Source organism: Heterocephalus glaber, unplaced genomic scaffold (genome assembly GCF_053883595.1).
Source record: "Heterocephalus glaber isolate CG9 unplaced genomic scaffold, H.glaber_assembly_v1.0 deba00001428, whole genome shotgun sequence".
NCBI classification, from domain to species: Eukaryota; Metazoa; Chordata; class Mammalia; order Rodentia; family Bathyergidae; genus Heterocephalus; species Heterocephalus glaber.
The window spans coordinates 11934051-11959052 of record NW_028258293.1 but is presented as its reverse complement, the minus strand read 5'-3'; the positions used below and the strand labels follow the sequence as shown (position 1 = coordinate 11959052).

General features: G+C 39.1%; 1 protein-coding gene across 1 annotated transcript in view; it reads right to left on the bottom strand.

Moving 5' to 3' along the window:
- Positions 1-824: 824 nt before the first annotated feature.
- Positions 825-25002, bottom strand: part of LOC101711316 (mas-related G protein-coupled receptor member A-like) — a 37678-nt gene continuing 13500 nt past the window's right edge. The window contains exon 3 of the mRNA XM_004851784.2: positions 825-2017. Within this exon, the coding sequence (XP_004851841.1) occupies positions 1000-1992 (993 nt within the window). The 5' untranslated portion in view covers positions 1993-2017 and the 3' untranslated portion in view covers positions 825-999. The remainder of the gene's footprint in view (positions 2018-25002) is intronic.

The following is a 25002-nucleotide window of genomic DNA, read 5'->3' as shown; positions in this document are numbered from 1 at the left end:
TTATGATGATAGTTACAATGCAGAGACATGAACTTCTGAGTGTTTCTTAATCAGTATGATAGTTATATTCAGTTCATGTCTATGGTAAAGTCAAATTCTACAGCCTCATCCTGAAAACAGATTCCAGACTTCATATGTATAAATCAAATTGATGCAATTCCATAATCTCATTGCCCACTAGAGTTGTCCCGGAGAGGCAAGTGATTAAAGGTGAGAACACAGATTTCATGACTCCCAGTCAAGTGTTCTTTCCATCCTGGCACTCACTGCATCCCTAGTTATCTCAAGATTTCTGGCTGCTGAGGTGAAGTGGCTGGAGGCAAGGGATTTCTCTGTTGGCCCACAAGCTAGTGGCGCAATGCAGGCTAAATGCTTGCAAGGACTCTCCTTGAAAAATATTTTTAGGAGTTGTATATCAGTTTGATGTCAGAATATAGACTGTGGGCTGTTACAGGATGCAGCATAATGAACTTCATGATTTCATCAATGTAAAATATTTGCTGAGGATGGTGTCCCATGAGGATGTTTCATAGCAAACCATCTGATATCTTTTTATTTCTGGGTAGGAAAGAATCACAAGCAAGAAGTTATGGTTTTGGATAGGGATTATTTCTACTGCAAGAACAATTGCCGAGAGATACCATTTGATTCAGAGAAAGTTCACATGAGAAGTTTATTCTTAATATCAAGAAGGATGAAGGGGCCAGGGATTTAGCTCAGTGGTTTCGCTGTCTGCTGCGCAAGCACAAGGACCTGAGTTCGATCCCTGATACCAAAAAAAAAAAAAAAAAAAAAAAAAAAAAAAAGAAGAAGGATGGAAATGATCTATTTTCAGACTAGTGCTTTTTTGGTCAAGAAAACTAGAAAATGTCTCTTTGAAGCTACTGAGGAATCATCAAAGCATTTCAGAGGGAGGAGGCTGGGAGAAGAGGAGACAACTGTCAAGAGTGGCAGGGCAGTATTCCCAGAGCCACATCTGGACAGGGCACAGGCTCCTCATCACTGCTCTTCTCTGCTTACTGACATCTCCAGGGTTCCCTGAGGAACTCGGCTTCCACATCCATCCTCCTCAGGGCTGTCCTGCAGAGCCCTCTGCAGAAGTAGCTTCAACGTCTGCCTCCCCGGCTGCTGCCTGAAGGTGCCAACAAAGAAGTAAATGAGGGGGTTGGCACAGCTGTTCACAGAGGACAGGACAACTGAGGCCAGGTAAAGACCGTATTGCAAAGTATCACTAAAGTCATCGTGAATCCAGATTAACACGAACCAGTAGACGCCCAAGGGCAGGCCACAGAGGAGGAAGACCAGCACGGTGAGCAGAATGGTCACATACAGCCTGGTCAGCCGCATCTGCCTGCCGCCGCCCCACAGGAATCCGACCAGCATGGCCAGGCTGGACCCAGAGAGAATCAGGACTAAAACACCCAGACATGTGGCAGTGGAAAAATTAGCTGCCAGACACTCGGCAGTCTTTTCGTTGACATCCAGCAAACCACAGTAAGACTTGTTCAGAATGCACATCAGCAGAGACGTAGCCCAGAGCAGGACACACACGGTGACTGAGGTGTGTTTGGGGCGGCGGAAGCGGTACCAGATGGGACACAGGAAGGACAGGCAGCGCTCGGTGCTGATGGCGCTCAGCACGCTCAGGCCCGTGATGTAGGGAAACATCATGACGGTCTTATAGCAGGGGAGGAAGAAAACGTGGGGATGGAAATATCTGACGACCACCAGCAGGGAATCTATAATGTGGCAGCAGAGGAAGAGGAGATCTGCTGCAGCCAGGTTGAGGATGTAGATGGAGAAGGCGTTCCTGCGCATGCGGAAACCCAGGAGCCAGAGCACGACCGAATTTCCTGCGAGTCCAACCAGGCCAGAGATGAGGATCACCAGGTTCGGGATCAGGTCCTTTTCGTTGAAAGTTCCAGGAGCAGTTTCACCTTTTCTTTTCGTTGTTGTGACTTCTGTCACCCAAGCTGATGTGTTTGAATCCATGCTCAGAAGCCCTCTAGTGGTGACCCTGGGAAGACAGACAAGACGTGACCACGTGCTTCATGACCCCTGATTGTCAGAACACCCTGCTATTTGGGAGCTAGGGTCATGCGTGGTACCTTAGGGGAGGGGGCAAGGCTAAGTAACTTATTAAAAGCCAGGGAGTCCTGCGAGCTGGATACAAACTCATTTCTTGCTTACTGTAAAGCCTGGAGTCTCCAGGGCAGCGCGGATCCTTCATTGACACGGGAATATTCTAGGATCCCAGCATCCCCAGTCAACATGCCTGGGCTAGGGACCCACGCACTACTCTGTCCTGGCCACAAAATTTCTCTAGGTGCCGGAATTCAGCAAGACAGAGGTGATCGTGACACTCCCATGACTCAGAGTATTCCTAAGGAGGAGAAAGAATACCTTGTTTACGGTCATGAGTGAAATGTGGGCCTTGCTGGGACAGGTGTGAGGATGGCTGGGTGGGGTGAATGAGAAATGTCCCAATGTGTTAGCCCCTGGGGACTAGTGCACTGTTTCTACTCCTGATACCTAACTTTCCACACTTTGTGTTCATACTTGTTCAGTGAGTGAATGAGGAGTTTATCAGGACTGAGTATCTGGGCTGAATGAAAGTACAATAAACGGGATTAGCACATACACTGAGATGAAGGAGCTTTAATTCATCATTATTCTTTTGTAGGATCGGTCTGGGTGTGTTTAGAAGAATTATGAATGGGTGTTCAAATAACTAAAATTGACCACTAATGTGCCTTTGGACATGGTTTTGGTGAGGCCCTAGAAGAATTTTGGTACACAGTGTGTGGGTAGGGTTTGTATTGGAGCAGAATTGCTCAGCAACATTGAGGAGAAAGGAGTATATAACAGTAAGCCTGAACGCCCCTGGAAAGGGGTATAAATATGGGAATGTTGATGGGTGACTACTGAGTCAAAAAATTGATCTCATTTTCTCTCCCAGAAGATTCATAGTAAAATTTGTTTTGCTAATTAAAGCTTTTTGTGAGGAGTCTGTGAGGACCAGTAAAAAAGAAAACAGGGCTTGGCTTCAGAGGAGAGTTACTCATGCAGCTTTCCACTAGAGAAAGAGAAGTCACTCCTACCTGAGTGAATAATGAACAGCAACTATTGAGAATATATGAGGCACTGTCTCTTTAAATCCCTGAATAGCCAAGAGGTAAAAAGCAGAATCCCCCCATTTTTTCAGAGGATGGAGCTGTAGCACAAACAAAATTAATGATTAGCCTGTGGTCTCATACAGTGTAGTTGTGAACCCAGCTGTGCTGTCTCATATTCCACTCTTGTGACTTGTCCTTTGCATGTACCACTGTCTGTGTAATTACATATGGATGAGGGAAAAACAGAAGAGTAATTCCCAACTTATGTCCTATGTTGCATAAGCAAATTCCAGAAACAGAGAGGAAGAGAAGCTAACCAAACAGGGATCAAAGCAGAGGTGAGTGAAAATCAGGAACAGAAGTCAGAATCCAGAAACAACCTTGGCCTCAGAATCCAGAAATCTCACAGAGGCAGAGGCCTCCAAGTGGAGACAGGATTCAGCAACTTCCAGGATACAGCAGCTGAATCTGTAGCATCCGTCATGTGCAAGAGCCACGAGCACCGACAACCTTGACTGGCCAGAAAAAACGTGAAAGAAAAACCAGAATCTCTTGTTATTTCCACCAAGGAAACATAACTGTATGTCTGTTTTTTGAGTTTGATGCTTTTTTCTTCATCAAATCAGAAACTTTGTAAGGGTTGTCTTGCCTGGTGTGCTCACAAATGTACCCTGTATTCTTTAAAGACCACCCTACTTAACACAGGCTGTTTTAGAACAGACAAAGGGATTTACATGAGATCACACTGTGAAGGAGCCCTGCAAACCTGCCCCAGCCTCCTGGAGCCCTCTCCAAGGCTTTTCCCCTGTTCTCTATCATGCCAGTCATTACTTCCGAGGAGCTTTCAAAATATTTTCCCCTGAACACAGAATCTGAGAGACAGTAAGAGGTTAGAGCAGCTGCTAGCTTTCTCCAATATCCATTCTCCCTTTCCACCACATTATGTTTCTAAGAGATTTAAATAAGATTAAAAACCTTGTTTCCCAGTCTTCTGTTACTGTGATAACACCGTGTGACTAGCTGACCAGTGAGAGATAAGCAGGATTGATGTAGGCAACTTCTGGGTCAGGGGATTAACAGAAGGGGATAATCTCTCCTTCTCTTCCCCCAGCCTAGATCCTGATGCTATCAGGAGCCATGTAGGTTCACTAGGATGAAGGTATCTTTCTAGGAGCTTGGAGAAGCAATTTGGAAGAGTCCTAGCCAACTAAAATAGAGCTACTGTGCCTTAGGCAGTTTTTGAGGAATTGATGTTTCAATGTGACCAAAATTAAGCTCTGGCCATTTTGCAGATTATCCCCCAGGAGCTGGAGGATTTCCTACAGAAAGTAGATAGCGACTGAATAAAGAAGAGATGTGAAGGGGTCTTCATCAGCTAGAAGTTTGGAGGAAGCATTGGCTCCAGAAAACAATACATAGAGAAACCAATCAATGGATCCAAAGTCTCAGAATTAGACAAGATGCATGTGGGAATTTAATATAAACACATGTAGCATGTCAAATTAGTGAGTTAAACATGAGAAGGAGCAGATGCTGGGGAGAGGAAGACCAGGAAAGTGTGGTGTTCCACAATCTCAAGTGATGGGTCCATTGGTCAGTGGGTAGTGTCAGTAGCTGCTGAGCAGTTGAGAAATTGGCCTTTGACTTAACAACACGCAGTCATTACTGATCTTAACATGGTCACAAAGGAAGAGGGGCTTGAGGATAAAGTGGAGCAGAGAGGATGGCAAGGGGTGAAATGGTACTCCTGGACCTTTAGATCTCAACCAAAGCACCACCACAGCTGAGATCATTTAAACAAGTGGCTGCACACCTTGCTATCTTTACCAACAATCAATGATATACTGTTATGTATGAAACAGACGATTAAAAGAAATAAGAGAAAAAAATCTCAATTTCTTCTCCTGAAATAGAATAGTATGAGGATGACTGAACATAAAATCTGAATAAGTGTAATAATACTGTAAATTTTGTAACTTTATTGAATTTTAAAAATCAACTTGCCAGCTTTTTGATGGAATGTTTAGAGTTGTCTCTGTATATGATCATATCATCAATCAGCAAACAGTAACACTTTTACTTCTTTCTTTCCAGTTTGGATACCTTTCTAAAAAATTTCCTCTGGCCTTATTGTTCTGACAAGGACTTCCACTATTATGTTGACTCTAAATGGCAAGAGTGGAGATTCTTGTCTTTTCTATGATTTTAGAGAAAATGGTTCCAATTTTTCACAGTTGATATGTTAGTCATAGGCTTATTATGTATGGCCTTTTGTGTTACAGTATATTCTTTCTATATCTAAATTGAGAGATTTTACTACAAAAGGATATTGAATTTGCCTAGTGATTTTTATGCATCTAATGAGGTGACTATATATTTTTGTTCTTCATTTTGTTAATGTGGTATATACTATTTATTGATTTGTGGATGTCCAACCGTACTTGCATCTCTGGGATGAACTTCACTTGATAATGGTGAATAGTGTTCAATTTCATTTGGTAGTTGTTGAAGATTTTTGTATCTATGTTCATCAAGAATATTAGCCTATAGTTTTTTTTCCTTGTGATATCTTTGTCTGGCTTCAGTGTTAGAGTAATCCTGGCCCTGTAAGAAGACTTTGAAAATATTCTTCCTCTTCTTGTTTTTGGAAAAGTTGGCATAGAATTGGTATTAGTTCTTTAAATATTTGGTGTAATTCAGGAGTGAAGCAATCAGATCTTAGGATTTTCTTTGAAAAAGTGAATAAAATGTTATCAAATACCATCACATATTACACAGAAATATTTTGGAAAGGAAGAGTCGATCTATGTGGTATGCTTCAGTTTTGTCTCATTTCCTGGAATTGCCAGTCAGCTCAATCATCAGAAAGCACCATCCTTATCAGTAATTGGCCATCGACATGGAGGTAAGCTGATCCACTGGAAATAACACTATGACTCGCTGAAGGCTCAGATCATCATGAGCATGTTTTATAAATAAAGTATTTTAAAATTAAGATATACAAAAATGTTTCTTATTACACACTTAATTGCTGATAGTGCTGTGGAAATGTAACTTTTTTTTCTTTTCTTCCTTAAATTCTTTTATTGGTACATTTTAGGTATACAATACATTTACATTTATCATTGAGTGCTTGCACCTGTACATGATGCATCTTAGTTCTTATTTTTTTCCCTTTACCAGTGCACCCTTCACTCCCTCCACCCTTCCCTATTTACATTGACTTTGTTTCCATTTTTTTCTTTTTTCATAATTTTTCCTTTACCTTCTTTCCTTTCCCCTTGCTCTCCCACCACCGCTACCCCTTTGGACCTTTTCTTCCTATTTCAAATGATCAATTATTTGTTTTAATCATTTAATCTTTATTTACACTTTCAGTTTCTCACACTAGAGAAACTATTCGGTATTTACACATGTGTGTCCTATTTATTTCACTTAAGAGTATCACCTCAATATGGAGCCATTTAGCTACAAATATCTCTAGTTTCTCGCTCTTTATGGCTGAGTGGTACTCCACTTTATAAAAAAACCACATCTTCTTTATCCAGTTTCCAGTTGATGGGCACTTGGGCTGTTTCCAAGCTTCAGCTATTACAAACTGTGCCACTATAAATATGGGTGCACATATATCACTGTGGTATGATTCTTTTAATTCTTTTGGGAAGATACCCAGCAGGGGAATAGCTGGGTCAAATGGAACCTCTAGCCCTAGTTCTTTGAGGTATCTCCATACTGATTTCCACAGTGGTTGAACCAGTCTACACTCCCACCAACAATGGAGAAGGGTTTCTTTCTCCCCATACCCCTGCCAGCATTTGTCATTGGTTGATTTCTTGATAGCAGCCATTCTTTGTGGGGTGAGGTGGAATCTCAGCGTTGTTTTCATCTGCATCTCTCAAATGACCAGTGATGTTGAACATTTTTTCATATATTTATTTACTGCTTTTACTTCTTTGTCTGAGAAGTGTCTGTTCATTTCAGATGCCCATTTTTGAACTGGGTCTTTGAATTTGGGGTGTCTGAGTTTTTTCAGTTCTTTATATATTCTAGATAGTAGTCCTTTGTCTGAGGTACAGCTACTAAATTATTTTCCCGCATTGTAGGTTGTCTCTTAGCTCATTGGTGGTTTCTTTTGCAGTGCAGAAGCTTTTTAATAAGATGAGATCCCAGTTGTTGATTCTTTCTGGTAGCTCCTGTGCTACTGTGGTTTTGTTCATAAAGTCTTTTCCTATGCCAATGTTTTCAATAGTTCTACCTAACTTATCTTCCAGCAAGTTTAGTGTTTCTGTCTTAATATTTAGATGTTTAATCCACTTTGATCTTAGTTTAGTGCATGGTGAGAGGTATGGGTCTAGTTTTAATCTTTGGCAGGTTGAAATCCAGTTTTTCCAACACCATTTATTAAATAGGCTATCTTTCCTCCGATGAGGGTAGTTGGCTCTTTTGTCAAAGATGAGGCAGCTGAGTATGTCTAGAGTTGTTTCTACATCTTCTAATCTATTCCACTGATCCTTGGGTCTGTTTCTTTGCCAGTACCATGTTGTTTTTATCACAATAGCTTTGTAGTATAGTTTCAAGTTGGGGATTGTGATACCCCCAGCCATGTCTCTGTTGCCCAGAATTGCTTTTGCTATTCTAGGTTTCTTCTGCTTCCAAATGAATTTTTGGATTGTTTTCCCTAGTTTTGTGAAGTATATTGCTGGAATTTCAATTGACATTGCATTAAATCTATATAGTAGTTTTGGAAGTATGGCCATTTTCACTATATTGGTTCTTCCTACCCAGGAGCAAGGGATGTCTTTCCATTTTCTTATATCCTCCTCGATCTCCTTTTTCAGAGTGCTGTAGTTTTCAGTGTAGAGGTCTTTTGCTTCCTTTGTTAGATTGATTCCTAGATATTTCATTTTTTGGATGCTATTGTAAAAGGATTTGTTTCCTGAATTTCTCTTTCAGTGAGTCTGTTATCTGTGTATAAGAAGGCTATTGTTTTTTGAGTGTTGACCTTATATCCAGCTACTGTACTTAATTTGTCAAGTCTAGAAATCTTTTGGCCGAGTTTTTTGGGTCTTCTATGTAAAGTATCATATCATCAGGAAATAATGACAGTTTAATTTCTTCTTTTCCTATCTCTATTCCTTTTATTTTTTTCTCTTTTCTAATTTCAGTGGCTAATGTTTCCAGAACTATATTGAATAGGAGTGGTGATAGTGGGTATCCTTGTCTTGTTCCTGATTTTAGTGTGAAGGTTTTCAGTTTTTGACCATTTAGTATGATGTTGGCTGTTGGTTTTCATAGATAGCCTTAATCAGGTTGAGGTAAAGACCTTCTATTCCAATTTTCTGTACAGTTTTTATCATGAATGGGTGCTGGATTCTGTCGAATGCCTTTTCTGCATCTTTTGAGATGATCATATGGTTTTTGTCCTTGACTCTGTTAATGTAGTGTAGATTTATTTAGTTTATTATTTATTTATTTAGTTTATTATTATTTAGTTATTTATTTAGTTTACATTCATTGATTTATGAATGTTGAACCATCCTTGGATACCTGGGATAAATCTCACTTGGTCAGGGTGTATGATCTTCTTGATGACCCTCCGTATTCTGTTTGCCAGTATCTTGTTGAGGACTTTTTGCATCTATATTCATTAGGGAGATTGGTCTGTAATTCCCTTTTTGGGTTGGGTCTTTCCCTGGTTTTGGAGTCAAAGTAACACTTGCTTCCAGGAATGAATTTGGAAGACTTGCTTTCCTTTCAATTTTCTTGATGCTTTGAAAGAGTAATGGAGATAGTTCTTCTTTAAATGTCTTGTAGAATTCAGCAGTGAAGCCATCAGGACCTGGGCTTTTCTTTGTTGATAAATTTTTTATTACATTTTAAATTTCACTTGTTGTAATTGGGGTGTTTAGAATTTCTATATCTTCCTCATTTAACTTTGGCAATTCATATGTATCTAGGAATCTGTCCATTCTGTGTTTTCCATTTTATTAGAGTACAGATTCTCAAAGTAGGTATTGATGCTCCTCTGGATTTCTGCTGGGTCTGTTGTGACTTCACCTTTTTCATTCTTAATTGCATGGATTTGAGTCTTTTCTTTCCTTTTTTTGAAAAGGTTGGCTAAAGGTTTACCAATTTTATTTATTCTTTCAACAAACCAACTCTTTGATTCATTGATTTTCTGTATCATTTTCTTAGTCTCCATTGCATTGATTTCTGCTCTGATCTTTATAATTTCCTGTCTTGTACGAGCTTTGGGTTTGTTATGCTCTTCTTTTTCTAGGAGCTTGAGGTTCTGCATTAGGTTATTTATCTGAGTTCTCTCTGTTTTCCTAATATTGGCATTCACTGCTATGAATTTCCCGCATAGAACTGCTTTCATTGTGTCCCATAGATTCCTGTATGTTGTACTGGCATTATCATTTACTTGTAGAAACTGTCTAATTTCTTCTTTAATTTCCTCTGTGACCCATTGGTTGTTTAGGAGGGTATAGTTCAATTTCCATGTGTTTGTGAGAGTTCTGTGGTTTCTTATGTTATTGTTCTCCAATTTTATTGCACCATGGTCTGATAATATACAGGGGGTAACTTCAGTTCTTTTACATTTACTTAGACCTGTCCTATGAGCTAGCATGTGGTCTATTTTGAAGAATGACCCGTGTGTAGCTGAAAAGAATGTGTATTCTGATTTTGTGGGGGTGGAACACTTTGTAAGCATCTATTAAGTCCATTTGTTCAATAGTTTGGTTCAGTTCTAGAATTTCATTTTGTTAATTTTTTGTCTAGATAATCTGTCTATTTGTGATAGTGGAGTATTGAGGTCCCCCACTACAATTGTATTAGTGCTTATTTGGTGTTTCATGTCCATTAATATTTGCTTTATATAGTTGGGGGCATTCATATTTCATGCGTATATATTTAAGATTGTCATCTCTTCCTCTTGGATTGTTCCTTTCACAAGGATGTAGTGACTATCTTTGTCTCTCTTAACTAGTTTTGGTTTGAATTCTACTTTGTGTGCAAATAAGATTGTTACCCCTGCTTTTTTCTGGGTTCCAGTCACATGGAGAACTGTTTTCCATCCTTTTACTTTCAGTCTATGAGTTTATTTTTGAGTTAGGTGAGTTTCTTGTATACAGCATATTGCTGGATTTTGCTTCTTAATTGATTCTATCAGTCTATTTCTTTTGATTGGTGAATTGAGGCCATTAACATTGATAGTTATATTTGAGAGATATTGACTCATCCTTGTCATGATGTTTTACTGTTTTTGGCTCTTTTATTTCTGATTTTTCCCCCTTTCCCTTTAGTTTCTTACCTTGCCTGGTGTCTTCCCTCTGTTGGGCCTCATGGAGTTGTGACCTTCATTGTCTTTTTCTAGGATATTGCTTAGAATTGTTTGGAGTGCTGGTTTGGTGTTCATGAAATTTCTCAGGTGTTCTTTGTTGTGGAAATATGTAATTTCCCCATCGATTTTGAAGGATAATTTTTCAGGATACAACAGTCTAGGTTGGAAGTTATTTTCTTTTAGGACTTGAAATACTTCACTCCAGGCTGTCCTTGATTTGAGGGTTTGTGTTGGGAAGTCTGCCATGATTCTGATGGGCTTTCCTTTGTAGGTGATTTGTTTCTTTTCTCTAACTGCCTGTAGGATTTTGTTCTTCTGTTAGGCTTCTGGAATCTTGACTATTATATGTCTAGGTGTAGATTTTTTTGATCATGGCTAGTTGGAGTTCTATATGCCTCATTTATCTGTATGTCCAATTCTCCACCTCTGTCTGGGATGTTTTCTACTATTACTTCTGTGAACAGCTTTTTTATGTCAATTATACTTTCTCCTGTTTCTTCATTGACTACTATCAGTCTTATGTTATTAATTTTTTTTTTTTGTACCAGGGATTAAACTCGGGACCTTGTGCTTGTGAGGCTGGTGGCAGCACCACTGACCTAAATCCCCAGCCCCAAGGTTTTTTGTTATTAATAACAGCCTTTTTAGTTTAAAGTATTACTTTTAGCAATTCCTGTGAAACAGGCCAAGTGGTTATGAACTACACTGGCTTTGTTTGTATGGAAAGTTGTTTTTCTGCATCATTTCTGAAAGATTGCTATACTGGGCAAAGTATTCTTGGTTGACAATTTTTTTTCTTTCTGTGCTTTTAATATATGATCCCAGTTTGTCGGGGCTTGCACAGTTTCTGTTGAGAAGTTACCACAGTCATATTGGGATTCCTTTGTATGTAATGAACTTCTTTTCTCTTTCTGCTCTCTGATTTTTATCATTCTGTTTGTATTTTATTGTTGAAAGTTTGATTATTATTTCTATGTGAACATCTCATTTGAATTTTTTAAATGAAAATATGGAAAATTAGAGTTTATTAAAATTAATATTATCATTTCATCAATGGAAGTAGGAGAAGGTATATATAATATAGATAAACCACTGAAGGAGTCATATAATGATTATATATCTTTAAAACCTCCTGGGCCAATGATTTAGCTCAGTGGTTTTGCTGCCTGCTGCACAAGTGCAAGGACCCGAGTTTGATCCCTGGTACCAAAAAAAAAAAAAAAAAAAAGAATTATAAAACCTCCTACAAATCAATAAGAAAAAGCAAATCAATCAGCCCGCTGCAGACAGGCAGGTCTGCACACGCCCTACTGAGGTCCCTAGTCACATGGAAGATGCTGAAGCAGCCCACGCCCCAGCAACAATCCACTGGACCCCCCACCCCCCACTCCTCTGTACAGCCACCTGGTTCCACACTACAAAGAAGTAGAGGACACCAGACCACCAGACCATGGTACTGAATCCCGCTGCTCCCGGCCCAGAGGTAGGGGCTTCTGATCCGCCATCCCACTGCTCCTGGTCCAGAGGAAGGGGCTTCCCGGTCACCATCCGTCCTGCTGCTCCCAGCCCAGAGGAAAGGGCGTTTGGGCTTCCTTCTGTCCCGCCACTCCTGGCCCAGAGGAAGGGGCTTCTGGGCCACCATCCCACTGCTCCTGGCCCAGAGGAAGGGGCTTCTGAGCCACCATCCCACTGCTCCTGGACCAGAGGAAGGGGCTTCCCAGCCACCATCCCTCCCACTGCTCCCAGCCCACTGGAAAGGGCTTTTGGTCCACCATCCCTATGGCTGCTCCTGGCCCCTGTCCCACCTCTCCCAGCTCAGAGGACATAATCCGTGCAGGTGCCAACAGCCTCCCCCAAGTCGAAATGAGAAAACATGTAAATAAATCTCAAAACCAGACTCCCAGATCACCTACAGCAACCCCAAAGGGAAATGAGATGGAACACTCTGATACTCAACCACCTGGACCCACTGAACTGGCAACAAAAGGGGATCTGGAAAAAATGAAATCAGAAATAATTTCTCAGATAACAGGAGAAATTGTGCCCCTAGTGCAAGACATGATTAATAAATCTAGAGAGGAGCTCAGGAACATGATGGAACCTCAATATAAGAAACAAATGGAATCCATAAAACAGATGCAAATAGATTTCCAGGACATGAAAAACTCCACTGAAAGTCTACACAGCATAATAAGCCAATGTGAGGACAGAATTTCAGATATAGAAGATAAGACTGCAATTAGTGACCAGGAAAAGAAAAATTGCTTCAAAATTATAAGGGAACATGAGAAATCAATCCAGCAGCTGCTAGATGATGCAAAGAAGAATAACATAAGACTGATTGGGCTCAATGAAGAAACAGGAGAGAGTGGAGATGACATAAAAGATCTCTTCACAGAAATAATGGCAGAAAACTTCCCAAGCAGGGGAAAAGAGCTTGACATACAGATAAGTGAGGCATATAGGACTCCAAATAGCCTTGATCAAAAAAAATCTGCACATAGGCATACAATTGTTAAGATTCCAGAAACTCAACAGAAGAACAAAGTTCTCCAAGCAGTCAGAGAAAAGAAACAAATCACATACAAAGGAAAGCCCATCAGAATCACAGCAGACTTCTCAACACAAACCATCAAGGCAAGAAGAGCTTGGAGTGAGATATTCCAAGCCCTAAAAGAAAACAACCTCCAACCCAGATTGATGTACCCTGCAAAACTATCTTTCAAAATTGATGGAGAAATAAGATACTTTCATGACAAAGAGCACCTTAGGAACTTTGTGAATACCAAACCAGCACTCCAAAGAATTTTACACAATATCCTAGGAACAGATATTGAGGATCACAACCCCAGGAAGCAAAGCAGAATGAACCCATCTGGCATGACAAGAAATTAAATGGAAAGGGGGAGAAATGAGCCCATCTGGCATGACAAGAAATTAAATGTAAAGGGGAAGAACCCAAAGAAAAGAAAAAGTCATGGCAATGACAAGTCAATACGTTTCAGTTATAACCATCAATGTTAATGGTCTCAATTTACCTATCAAAAGAAATAGACTGGCAGAATGGGTCAAGAAGCAAAATCTAACAATATGCTGCATACAAGAAACACACTTAATTCAAAAGGAAACTCATACACTGAAAGTTAAAGGGTGGAAAACAATACTCCATGTGACAGGAACCCGAAAAAAAGCAAGAGTAGCTATCCTCTTTGCAGATCAAGTAGATTTCAAACCAACACTGATTAAGAGAGATGAAGAAGGACACTACATCCTTGTAAAGGGAAGAATCCAAGAGGAAGAGATGACAATCATAAATATCTATGCACCAAACACTAGTGCATCCAACTATATAAAACAAATATTAATGGACATGAAAAATCATATATGCACTAATACAATTGTAGTGGGGGACCTCAACACCCCACTGTCACAAATAGATAGATCAACTAGACAAAAAATAAGTAATGAAATACTAGAACTCAATCGAACTCTTGAACAAATGAACTTAACAGATGTTTACAGAGTGTTGCACCTCACAAAATCAGAATACACATTCTTCTCAGCTGCACATGGCTCATTCTCCAAAATAGACCACATACTCACACATAGAACATGTTTAAGTAACTGCAAAGGAATTGAAGTTACCCCTGTATATTATCAGACCATAGTGCAATCAAATTGGAGATCCATAGCAAAAGAAACTCAAACAATTTCATAAATATGTGGAAACTGAACAACACACTTCTGAATAGCCAATGGGTCACAGAGGAAATTAAAGAAGAAATCAGACAGTTCCTTCAATTAAATGACAATGACAATACAACATATTGGAATCTATGGGACACAATGAAAGCAGTCTTACGAGGGAAATTCATAGCAGTGAATACACATATTAGGAAAACAGAATGAGCCCAATTAAACACCTCAAGCTTCTAGACAAAGAAGAACAGGACAACCTCAGAGCTCATACAAGGGAAGAAATTATAAAGATCAGAGGAGAAATCAATGCAATGGAGACTAAGAGAACAATACAAAAAAATCAATGAAGCCAAGAGTTGGTTCTTCGAAAGAATCAACAAAATTGACAAACCCTTAGCCAACCTTGTCAGAAAAAGGAAAGAAAAGGCCCAAGTCCATGCAATTAGGAATGAAAAGGGTGAAATGACAACAGACCCAGCAGAAATCCAGAGGATCATCAATACCTACTTCCAGAGCCTATACACCAATAAGATGGACAACACAGAAGAAATGGACAGATTCCTAGATACATATGAATTACCAAAGTTGAACGAAGAAGACCTAAAAATTCTGAACAACCCAATATCAACCAATGAAATTGAAAATGTAATTAAAAACTTATCAACTAAGAAAAGCCCGGGCCCTGATGGCTTCACTGCTGAATTCTACAAGACATTTAGAGAGGAACTGCTGCCACTACTGTTTAAACTCTTCAGTGAAATTGAAAGGGAAGCAATACTCCCACATTCATTCCTGGAAGCAAGCATCACCTTGATCCCCAAAGCAGAGAAAGACCCAACTGAAAAGGAGAACTATAGGCCAATCTCACTAATGAACAGTGATGCAAAAATCCTTAATAAGATACTGGCAAACAGAATGTAGAAGATCATCAAGAAGATCATACACCCTGATCAAGTAGGATTCATCCCAGGGATGCAGGGATGGTTCAATATACGCAAATCAATCAATGTAATACACTCTATCAATAGAGCCAAGGACAAAAACCATATGATTATCTCCATAGATGCAGAAAAAGCATTTGACAAAATCCAACATGCATTTATGATAAAAACTCTACAAAAAATTGGAATAGATGGTCTCTATCTCAAACTGATAAAAGCCATCTATGAAAAACCAACAGCCAGTATCATACTAAATGGTCAAAAACTGAAATCCTTCACACTAAAATCAGGAACAAGACAAGGATGTCCACTGTCACCACTCTTGTTCAATATAGTTCTGGAAACATTAGCCACAGCAATTAGACAAGAGAAAGAAATAAAAGGAATAAAGATAGGAAATGAAGAAGTCAAATTGTCATTATTTGCAGATGACATGATACTCTATATAGAAGACCCCAAGAACTCCACCAAAAGTCTTCTAGACTTAATAACCAAATTCAGTCAAGTAGCTGGTTACAAGGTCAACACACAAAAATCAATAGCTTTCCTCTACACAAATGACAGACTCACTGAGACAGAAATAGGGCAAATAATTCCTTTCACAATAGCATCCAAAAAACTGAAATATTTAGGAATCAACCTAATTAAAGAAATCAAAGACCTCTTCTCTGAAAACTATGGCACTCTGAAAAGAGAGATTGAAGATGATATCAGAAAATGGACAGACATCCCCTGCTCCTGGGTAGGAAGGATTAATATAGTGAAAATGGCCATACTTCCAAAACTGCTATATAGATTCAATGCAATTCCAATTGAGATCCCAGCAGCATACTTCATGGACCTTGAGAAAACAATCCAAAAATTCATTTGGAACAAGAAGAGACCCAGAATAGCAAAAGCAATTCTAGGTAACGGAGACATGGCAGGGGGTATCACAATCCCCAACCTGCTACTCTACTACAAAGCTACTGTGATAAAAACAGCATGGTACTGACAAAGAAACAGACTTGAGGACAAGTGGAACAGATTAGAAGATGCAGAAACAACTCCAGACACACTCAGCCATCTCGATAAAGGAGCCAAACACCCTCACTGGAAGAAAGATAGCCTCTTTAATAAATGGTGCTGGAAAAATTGGGCTTCAACTTGCCAAAGATTACAACTAGACCTGTATCTCTCACCATGCACTAAACTAAAATCAAAATGGATTAAAGATCTAAATATTAAAATAGAAACTCTGAACCAGTTGGAACAGAGGTTAGGTAGAACCCTTGAAGACATCGGTGTAGGAAAAGATTTTATGAACAAAACCTCAGTTGCCCGTGAACTAGCACAAACAATCAACAAGTGGGATCTCTTCTTATTAAAAGGCTTCTGCACAGCAAGAGAAACCACCAGCAGTGTGAAGAGGCAACCCACAATGTGGGAAAAAATCTTCACCTGCTCTTCCTCAGACAAAGGTCTACTATCTCGAAACTATAAAGAACTTAAAAAGATCCGACATCCCAAATTTAAAGCCCCAATCCGAAAATGGGCATCTGAAATGAACAGACATTTCTCAGACAAAGAAGTAGAAATAGCAACTAAATACATGAAAAAATGTTCAATATCACTGGTCATTAGAGAGATGCAAATGAAAATAATGCTGAGATTCCACTTCACTCCAGAAAGAATGACTGCTATCATGAAATCAACCAATAACAAATGCTGGTGGGGCTGTGGGGAAAGAGGAACCCTGCTCCACTGCTGGTGGGAGTGTAGACTGGTGCAACTGGTGTATACTGGAAATCAGTATGGAGATGCCTCAAAGAACTAGGACTGGAAGTCCCATTTGAGCCCGCTATTCCACTGCTGGGGGTCTTCCCCAAAGAATTAAAAGAATCATACCACAGTGATATATGTGTGCCCATGTTCATAGCAGCACAGTTTGTAATAGCTAAAACTTGTAAACAGCCCAAATGCCCATCAACTGGAGACTGGATTACAAAAATGTGGTTTTTTAATAAAATGGAGTACTACTCAGCCACAAAAAATGAGAAATTAGAAACATTTATAGCTAAGTGGATGTACATTGAGGTGATACTCTTCAGTGAAATAAATAGGACACACATGTATAAATACCGAATAATGTCTCTGGTGTGAGAAACTGAAAGTGTAAATAAGGACTAAATGTGTAATAGGTAATGTGAAATAGGAAGAAAAGGGGCAAAGGTGAAGGAAGTGGGAGGGCTAGGGGAAAGGATAGAAGGGAATGGAATTAATATGAGAAAATGGAAAAGTAGAACAAAGTCTTTGTAAATAGCGAGGAATGGAGGGGTTGAAGGGAGGGCTGGGCAAGGGTGAAAAATAAGAACCAAGAGAGACTATGTAAAGGTGCAAATTTCCAATGATGAATGTCATTATATTGTATACCTAAAATGTACCAATGATTAGAATGAATAATCGATAATGCCAAATAGGAAGAAAAGGTCCAAAGGGTAGTGGTAGTGGGAGGGGCAGGGGAAAGGAAAGAAGGGAAAGGAAAAATACTGAGAAATGGAAAAAATGGAAATAAAGTCTTTGTAAATAGGGAAGGGTGGAGGGGGTGAAGGGAGGGCTAGGAATGGGGAAAAAATAAGAACAAAGATGCATTATGTAAAGGTACAATTCCCAATGCGAAATGTAATTGTGTTGTATACCTAAAATGTACCAAAAAATTTAATTAAAATAAGACATAGAGTTAAATTATGAGAGTTTCCAATATTTTTCACTCATTAAATCTATCTCCTTAAATCTAAAAAAAAAAAAAAAAGCAAATAGTTGAACAAAAACAAAGGAAGGAACAGAAGTCTTGAGCAGGCATTTCAAACTGAGGATGTACAAATGACTAATAAACACTTTAAAAAGCTACTTAGCATTATTCTTCATTGGGAAAATGATGATTCAACCCAGAGTGAGGTACCACTATTTGCTCATTAATATGGTCATTAAAAACATTAAACAAAAACTAATTAGATAAGATTCAAAGGAATCATAGAACTACAAGAACTATCAGTTCACTTTATCAATCAGCACAATTAATATGGAAAACTGTTCTGTAGTATCAACCAGTGCTAGACTTCGTCATTCCCTATACAAATGTTTGCATCTCAAAATATATGCACTAGAAGGTTCATATTAATGATATTTTTATTTGACACATATTTATATATAATTTATGGGGTACAGTATGATATCTTGGCACATATATACAAAGTATAATGGTCAAATTTGGGTAATTAATATTTTCTTGTCCTCAACATTTATCATTTCTGTGATAAATTGTTCTTTAAGTTATTTCAAAATATGTAAAAAACTTGTATAGATAATAGTTAGCCTACTGTTGTACAGAATCTTCCAGTTTGTCTTATTTAACTCTATTTTGGTGCCCATTATTTCACCTCCCTCTATCCTTCCTCTCACTTCACCTTCCCAGGCTCTATTCACCATCATTCTACTGTCTACTTCTATGACTTTAACAACCCAATCATAAGCAGTGAAACTGACTCAGTAATGAAGAATCTACCAACTAAGAAATGCCGAGGACCTGATGGATTCATGGCTGAATTCCAGAAAACCTTTAAGGATGTTATATCACCAATACCCCTCAAGCTCTTCAAGGAAATTGAAAGGGATGGAATGCTCCCAAATTCATTTATGGAAGCCACTATCACCCGGATCCCCCAAACCGGATAAAGACCCAACTAAAGAAGAGAACTGTAGGCTGGTTTCTTTAATGAACATAGTTGCAAAAATCCTCAACAAGATATTAACAAATAGAATGCATCATATTATCAAAAAGCTAATATTCCATGATCAAGTAGGTTTCATCCCAAAGATGTAAGGGTAGTTCAACATATGTAAGACTATAAATGTAATACATCACATAAACAGGAAGGTCAAAGACCATATGATCATATCAATAGATGCAGAAAAGGCTTTTGACAAAATCCAACACCCCTTCATGATAAAAACTGAAAAAAAACAGGTATGGAACAACCATACCTGAATATGATTAAAAACCATCTATGAAAAAAACCCATTTATGACAAACCAACAGCCAGCATCATATGAAACAGGGATAACCTAAAAGCATTCTCCAGAAAATCAGGAACAAGACAGGGATGTCCACTATCACCTCTGCTGTTCAACATAGTACTTGGGACATTATACAGAGCAATTAGGCATGAATAAGAAATAAAAGGGATACATGTAGGAAAGGAAGAACTCAAATTATCATTATTTGCCAATGACATGATACTCTACATGGAAGACCCAAAGAACTCCACCAAGAAACTATTAGAATTAATAACCAATTTCAGCAAAGTAGCAGGATACAAGATCAACACACAATAAACATTAGCAATTGTGTACACCAACAATGAATGGGATGAGAAGGAAATTATGAAAACAATACTATTCACAGTAGTGAAAGAGGTCTACAAAGAACACTACAGTACTCTGAAGGAGATTAAAGAGGACATTAGAAAATGGAAAGATGTTGCTCCTGGATAGGCAGAACCAATATTGTCAAAATGGCCATACTTCCAAAACTGCTATATAGATTCAGTGCAGTCCCATTCAAAATACAATATACTTTATAGATCTAGAGAAAACAATCCTAAAATTCATGTGGAGCCAGAAGAGACTCCAAATAACGAAAGTAATTTTGGGCAATAAGAGCATAGCAGGTGGCATAGCAGTACCAGACTTCAAGCTATACTACAAAGCAATAGTGATAAGAATGGCAAGGTACTGGAACAAAAACAGACAAGTGGAGGAATGGAACAGAATTGAGGATACAGAAACCTCCCCAGACATATTCAGCTATTTGATCTTTGTTTCAATTTTACTGGAAACCTCTGCACTTATACCTTGACATTACCTCCTTTAAATTAGGAAAATTTTCATCCATTATTTCTTTAAATATGCTTTCTGGCTATTTTTATCTTTTATTTTCCTTTTGCCTGCCTATTACACATACATTAGGTCTCATGATGGTGTACTATAATTTCTTTGCACTGAGCCACACCCCCAGTCCTTATTTATTTATTTGTTTATTTATTACTTAATTTATTTTTTTCAGTACCGGGGATCAAACTCAGGACCTTGCACTTTCGAGACAGGCACAGTGCCACTGAGCTAAATCCCTGGCCCTGTTTATCTATTTTTTGAGACAGGCTTTTGCAAGGTTTCTAAAATGTCCTGGATAAACTGAATGTGGGATTATCTTATTTTAGCCTCCCAGAATGCTGAGATTATAGGTGTATGCCACAATGCTGTTTTTGTTTTTGATTTTTAAAAAGTTTCTATTTCTTTTCTTTTTTTTTGTACCAGGGATTGAACTCAGGAAAAGTTTCTATTTTTTTGTTAGAATTCTTGTTTTATGTGTGTATTGTTCTCCCTCTTTAACTAATTGAAAAGTTTATGCATTGTACCTATGTCTGGGGTACCATGTGATATTTTTTCCTCAATTTAAATTTTTTATTAGTATGTGTTTGCAGTACATAATGATTACATTCCTCTTGGGTAGTTGGTTCAAATATATAACACATCTTAATCCTTTTTAAATTCTTTTATTGGTACATTTTAAGTATACAATACGTTTACATTTATCACTGGGTGCTTGTACCTGTACATGATGAATCTTGGTTCTTATTTTTTTCCCCATTACCTGTGCACCTTTCACCCCCTCCATCTTAATCCTTCTAAAAAAATCTCCTCCCTCTCCCCTCACTCTCCCCTTCCTATCCCTATTCTGCGTCTCCTGCTTTCCTTCCCTTCTGCAAAAGATCATCTTCCTGTTTCCTATTACTTACCTTCCATTTTGATTTTTATTTATACTTTGGGTTTCTCATATGAGAGAACCATGTAATATTTAAGCTTGTCTGTCTGGTTTATTTAAATTTGTGTATTGACATTATGTTGTCAAGGTGCATCCATTTTCTTACAAATGACTCAAGTTTATCTTTCTTTATGGGAGAGTCTGTGTTGTGTAAACACCATGTTTTCTTTATGCATTCATCTGTTGATGGACATATAGACTGCTTCCAAGAGTTAGATATTATGAATTGTGCTGCTATACACATGTGTATGCATATATAATTGTAATATGATATGTTTAACTGTTTTGGGGAGATACCTAGAGGGGAATAACTGGCTTGAATAAAACTTCTAGTTTTAGTTTCTTGAGGAATATCCATACTGATTTCTGTAATGTTTATACTAGTTTACATTACCATCAACAGTACAGAAGGGTTCCTTTTTCCCCAAACCTTACCAGCATTTGTTATTATTTGATTTTTTGATGATAGCCATTCTTTTTGGAGTAAGATGAAATCTTAGCGTTGTTTTAATTTTCATTTATCTAGTGACCAGTGATGTTGAACATTTTTTCATGTATTTGTTGGCCATTTGTACTTCTTTTTCTGAGAAGTGTCTATTCATTTCAGTTGTCCATTTTTTGATGGGCCTTTTATTTTGGGGCATCTAATTTTTTGTTTATGTACTCTAGGTACTAATCTCAGTCTGAAAAGTTCTGGCAAAAATGTTATCTCCTTCTGCAGACTGTCACTTGTTGGTGGTTTACATTGTGGTGCAGAAGCTTTTTAATTTGGTATGATCTCATTTATTGTTGATGTTATTTCTTGTGCAATTGGGGTTTTGTTCAGAAAGTCCTTGTCCATGCCTATGATTTTAAGAGTTTTACCTATTTCATCTTCCAGCACATTAAGGGTTACTATTTTAAAGTTTAGATCTTTGATTCATTTTGATTTTAGTTTATTATGTGGTGAGAGATATAGGTCTAGATTCAATCTTCTGTATGTGGATAGCCAGTTTCCCTTGCACCATTTTTTTTTTTTTGGTACCAGGGGTCGAACTTGGGTCCTTCCGCTTGCAAGGCAGGCGGTGGAACCACTGAGCTAAATCCCTGGCCCTTGCACCATTTATTAAAGGCTGTCTTTCCTTCCTTGCATGTTTTTGGTCCTTTTGTCAAACATCAAATAGGTGAACATGCCCTGGGTTTCTGCATCCTCTACTCTCTTTCATTGATTCACATGTCTGTTTATGTACCAGCACCATGCTGTTTTTATCACTGTAGCTTTGTTTTTATTTTTTACAATTCTAAGGATTGAACCCAGGGTCATTGCACTGAGCTACATCCTCAGCCCTTTCATTTTCTTTCTTTTTTTTCCAGTACCAGGGATCATACTCAGGACCTTGCGCTTTCCAGGCAGGTGTGGCACCACTGAGCTAAATCCCTGGCCCATCACTGTAGATTTGTATTCATGAAGTTCCTCAGGTTCTCTTTGTCATGAAAGTATCTTATTTCTCCAACAATTTTGAAAGATAGTTTTGCAGGGTACATCAATCTGGGTTGGAGGCTGTTTTCCTTTAGGGCTTGAAATACGTCACTCCAAGCTGCCTTGAGGGTTTGTGTTGAGAAGTCTGCTGTGATTCTGATGGGCTTTCCTTTGTATGGGATTTGTTTCTTTTCTCTAACTGCTTGTAGAATTTTGTTCTTCATTTGGGTTTCTGGAATCTTAACTGTTATATGCCTAGCTGTACATGATTTTTGATCATGGCTAGTTGGAGTCCTGTATGGCTCACTTATCTGTATGCCAAGTTCTTTTCCCCTACTTGGGAAGTTTTCTGCCATCACTTCTGTGAACAGTTCTTTTTTCTTTTTTTGGTAACAGGGATTGAACTTAGGACCTTGCACCTGCAAGGCAGGTGCTGGAACCAATAAGCTAAATCTCCAGCCCTGTGAACACTTTTTTTTATGTTGTCTGCACTCTTTCCTGTTTCTTCATTGACTCCAATCAGTCTTACGTTATTCTTCTTTGCATCGTCTAGCAGCTGCTGGATTGATTTCTCATGGTTCTTTATTATTTTTAAGAAAATTTTCTTTTCCTGATCACTAATTGCAATCCTATCTTCTATATCTGAAATTCCATCCTCACATTGGCTCATTCTGCTGCATAAACTTTTGAAGGAGTTTTTAATCTCCTGGAAATCTGTTTGCATCTGTTTTATGGATTCCATTTGTTTCCTATGTTGGGATTCCATCATGTTCCTCAGGTCCTCTATTTTTTTTTTAATCTGTGTCTGCTCTAGAGTTATTAATCATGTCTTGCACTATGGGCACAATCTCTGTTGTTATCTGAGAAATTCTTTTCCAGATCCTCTTTTTTTTTTTTTTTTGGTACCAGAGATTGAACTCAGGTCCTTGAGGTTTTGAGGCAGATGGCGGAACCACTGAGCTAAATTCCCAGCCCAGATCTTCTTTTGTTGCCAGTTCAGGGAGTCCAGGTGGTTGAGTATGAGATTGTTCCATCTCATTTCCCTTTGGGGTTGCCTTAAACAATCTGGAAGTCTGGCTTGGAGACTTGTTTATGTGTCTTCTCATTTCAACAGACGCAGCCTGCTGTGCCTTTGTTGAGGCAACTTTTTGCTCACTCAGTGGTCTTCAATTCTCAGCAAGCCACTGAATGACCTTTTGTCTGCTGCTCACCAGTGGACCAATTCCTGGGTTCAGAATGGTGGCCTTCTGGATCCCTAAGCTGACCTGTTGTCTGGGCAGGCTTCTGGCTGGGGTCTGTGAACACTTGGGATGGTTTCTATGTGTGCTTCTGGCTAGGGCCTTCCCCCTATGTAGCTGTTGTCTAGGTGTGCCTTTGGCTGGGGGCTGTGCACCCCAGTCCCTGGTGTCTGAGCAGGCTTTTGGCTAGGGTCTCCACTCACTTACCAATGATATTGGGGTGGGGGTGGGGGAGCCTCTGGCTGATGATTGTGTGCCTGTGCAGCTCTTTTCCAGGTGGGTCTTTGGCTTGGGCCTATGTGCCCAAGTGGCTAGGGTTGGCTTGGGGCCTTGGCTGGACCTGCCTGAAGCTGCGCCTCTCTGGTCCACACTGCTGCTCACTGAGATGTGCACATACTTATCTATGGTATTGGGGGGACCTCTGGCTGTTGCTTGTGTGTCTGTGCAGCTCTTTTCCAGGTGGGCCTGTGTGTCCAAGCAGCTGGGGTTGGGACAGAACCCTGGATGGATCTTCCTGCAGTCCCACCATTCTGGTCCACACTGCTGCTTGCCAGATCTCTGTAGCTTTGCAATTTAACTTGAAGTCCAGGATTGTGATGCTTGCTGCTTTACTCTTATTGCCTAGGATTGCTTTTGCTATTCTGGGTTTCTTCTGGTTCCATATGAACACCATGTGATTGTTTGATATATGTACATATTATACAAGATTCAAGTCACAGTAAACATATCTTCTCAAGTAATTATGATTGCTTTATGGTAAAACTTTTAAAATCTGTTCTTTTAGCTTTTTTGAAATATACAGTACATTATTATTGTCTTTATTCACCCTACTGTGCGAGAGAATACAGACTTCCTTCTCCTAACATTAACTTAATACTTATTGATCAAACTTCCTCATCTTTTCCTCCCCTTTTTCCTCCCTAGCCTCTGATAACTACCATGATACTCTTAACATTTTTTTTTTTGTACTGGGGATCGAACTCAGGACTTTGTGCTTTCAAGGCAGGCACAGTGCCACTGAGCTAAATCCCTGGCCCTACTCTTAACGTTTATATGTTTTGCTACATATAGTTTTGGTTCCATTGGCATGGAATATCTTATTCTATCTCTTCCCTTTCAGACTAAGCATGTCCTAGATTTCACTGCTAGGGCATGCACCAAGCCCAAGTTTCTCCTGGATCCACAGTTTCTGTTTTCTTCGGAATAAACCAGTGGAGTGCCTGAACAACGTAGGGTCTTCACGAGCCTCTGCCAGGGCCATGCAGGCTCAGACACCTCGCCCAATCACCCCTGTGTGGCACTGTAGGGTTCTGCCAGGCTCTGGGCCTCGCCAAAGAGGGA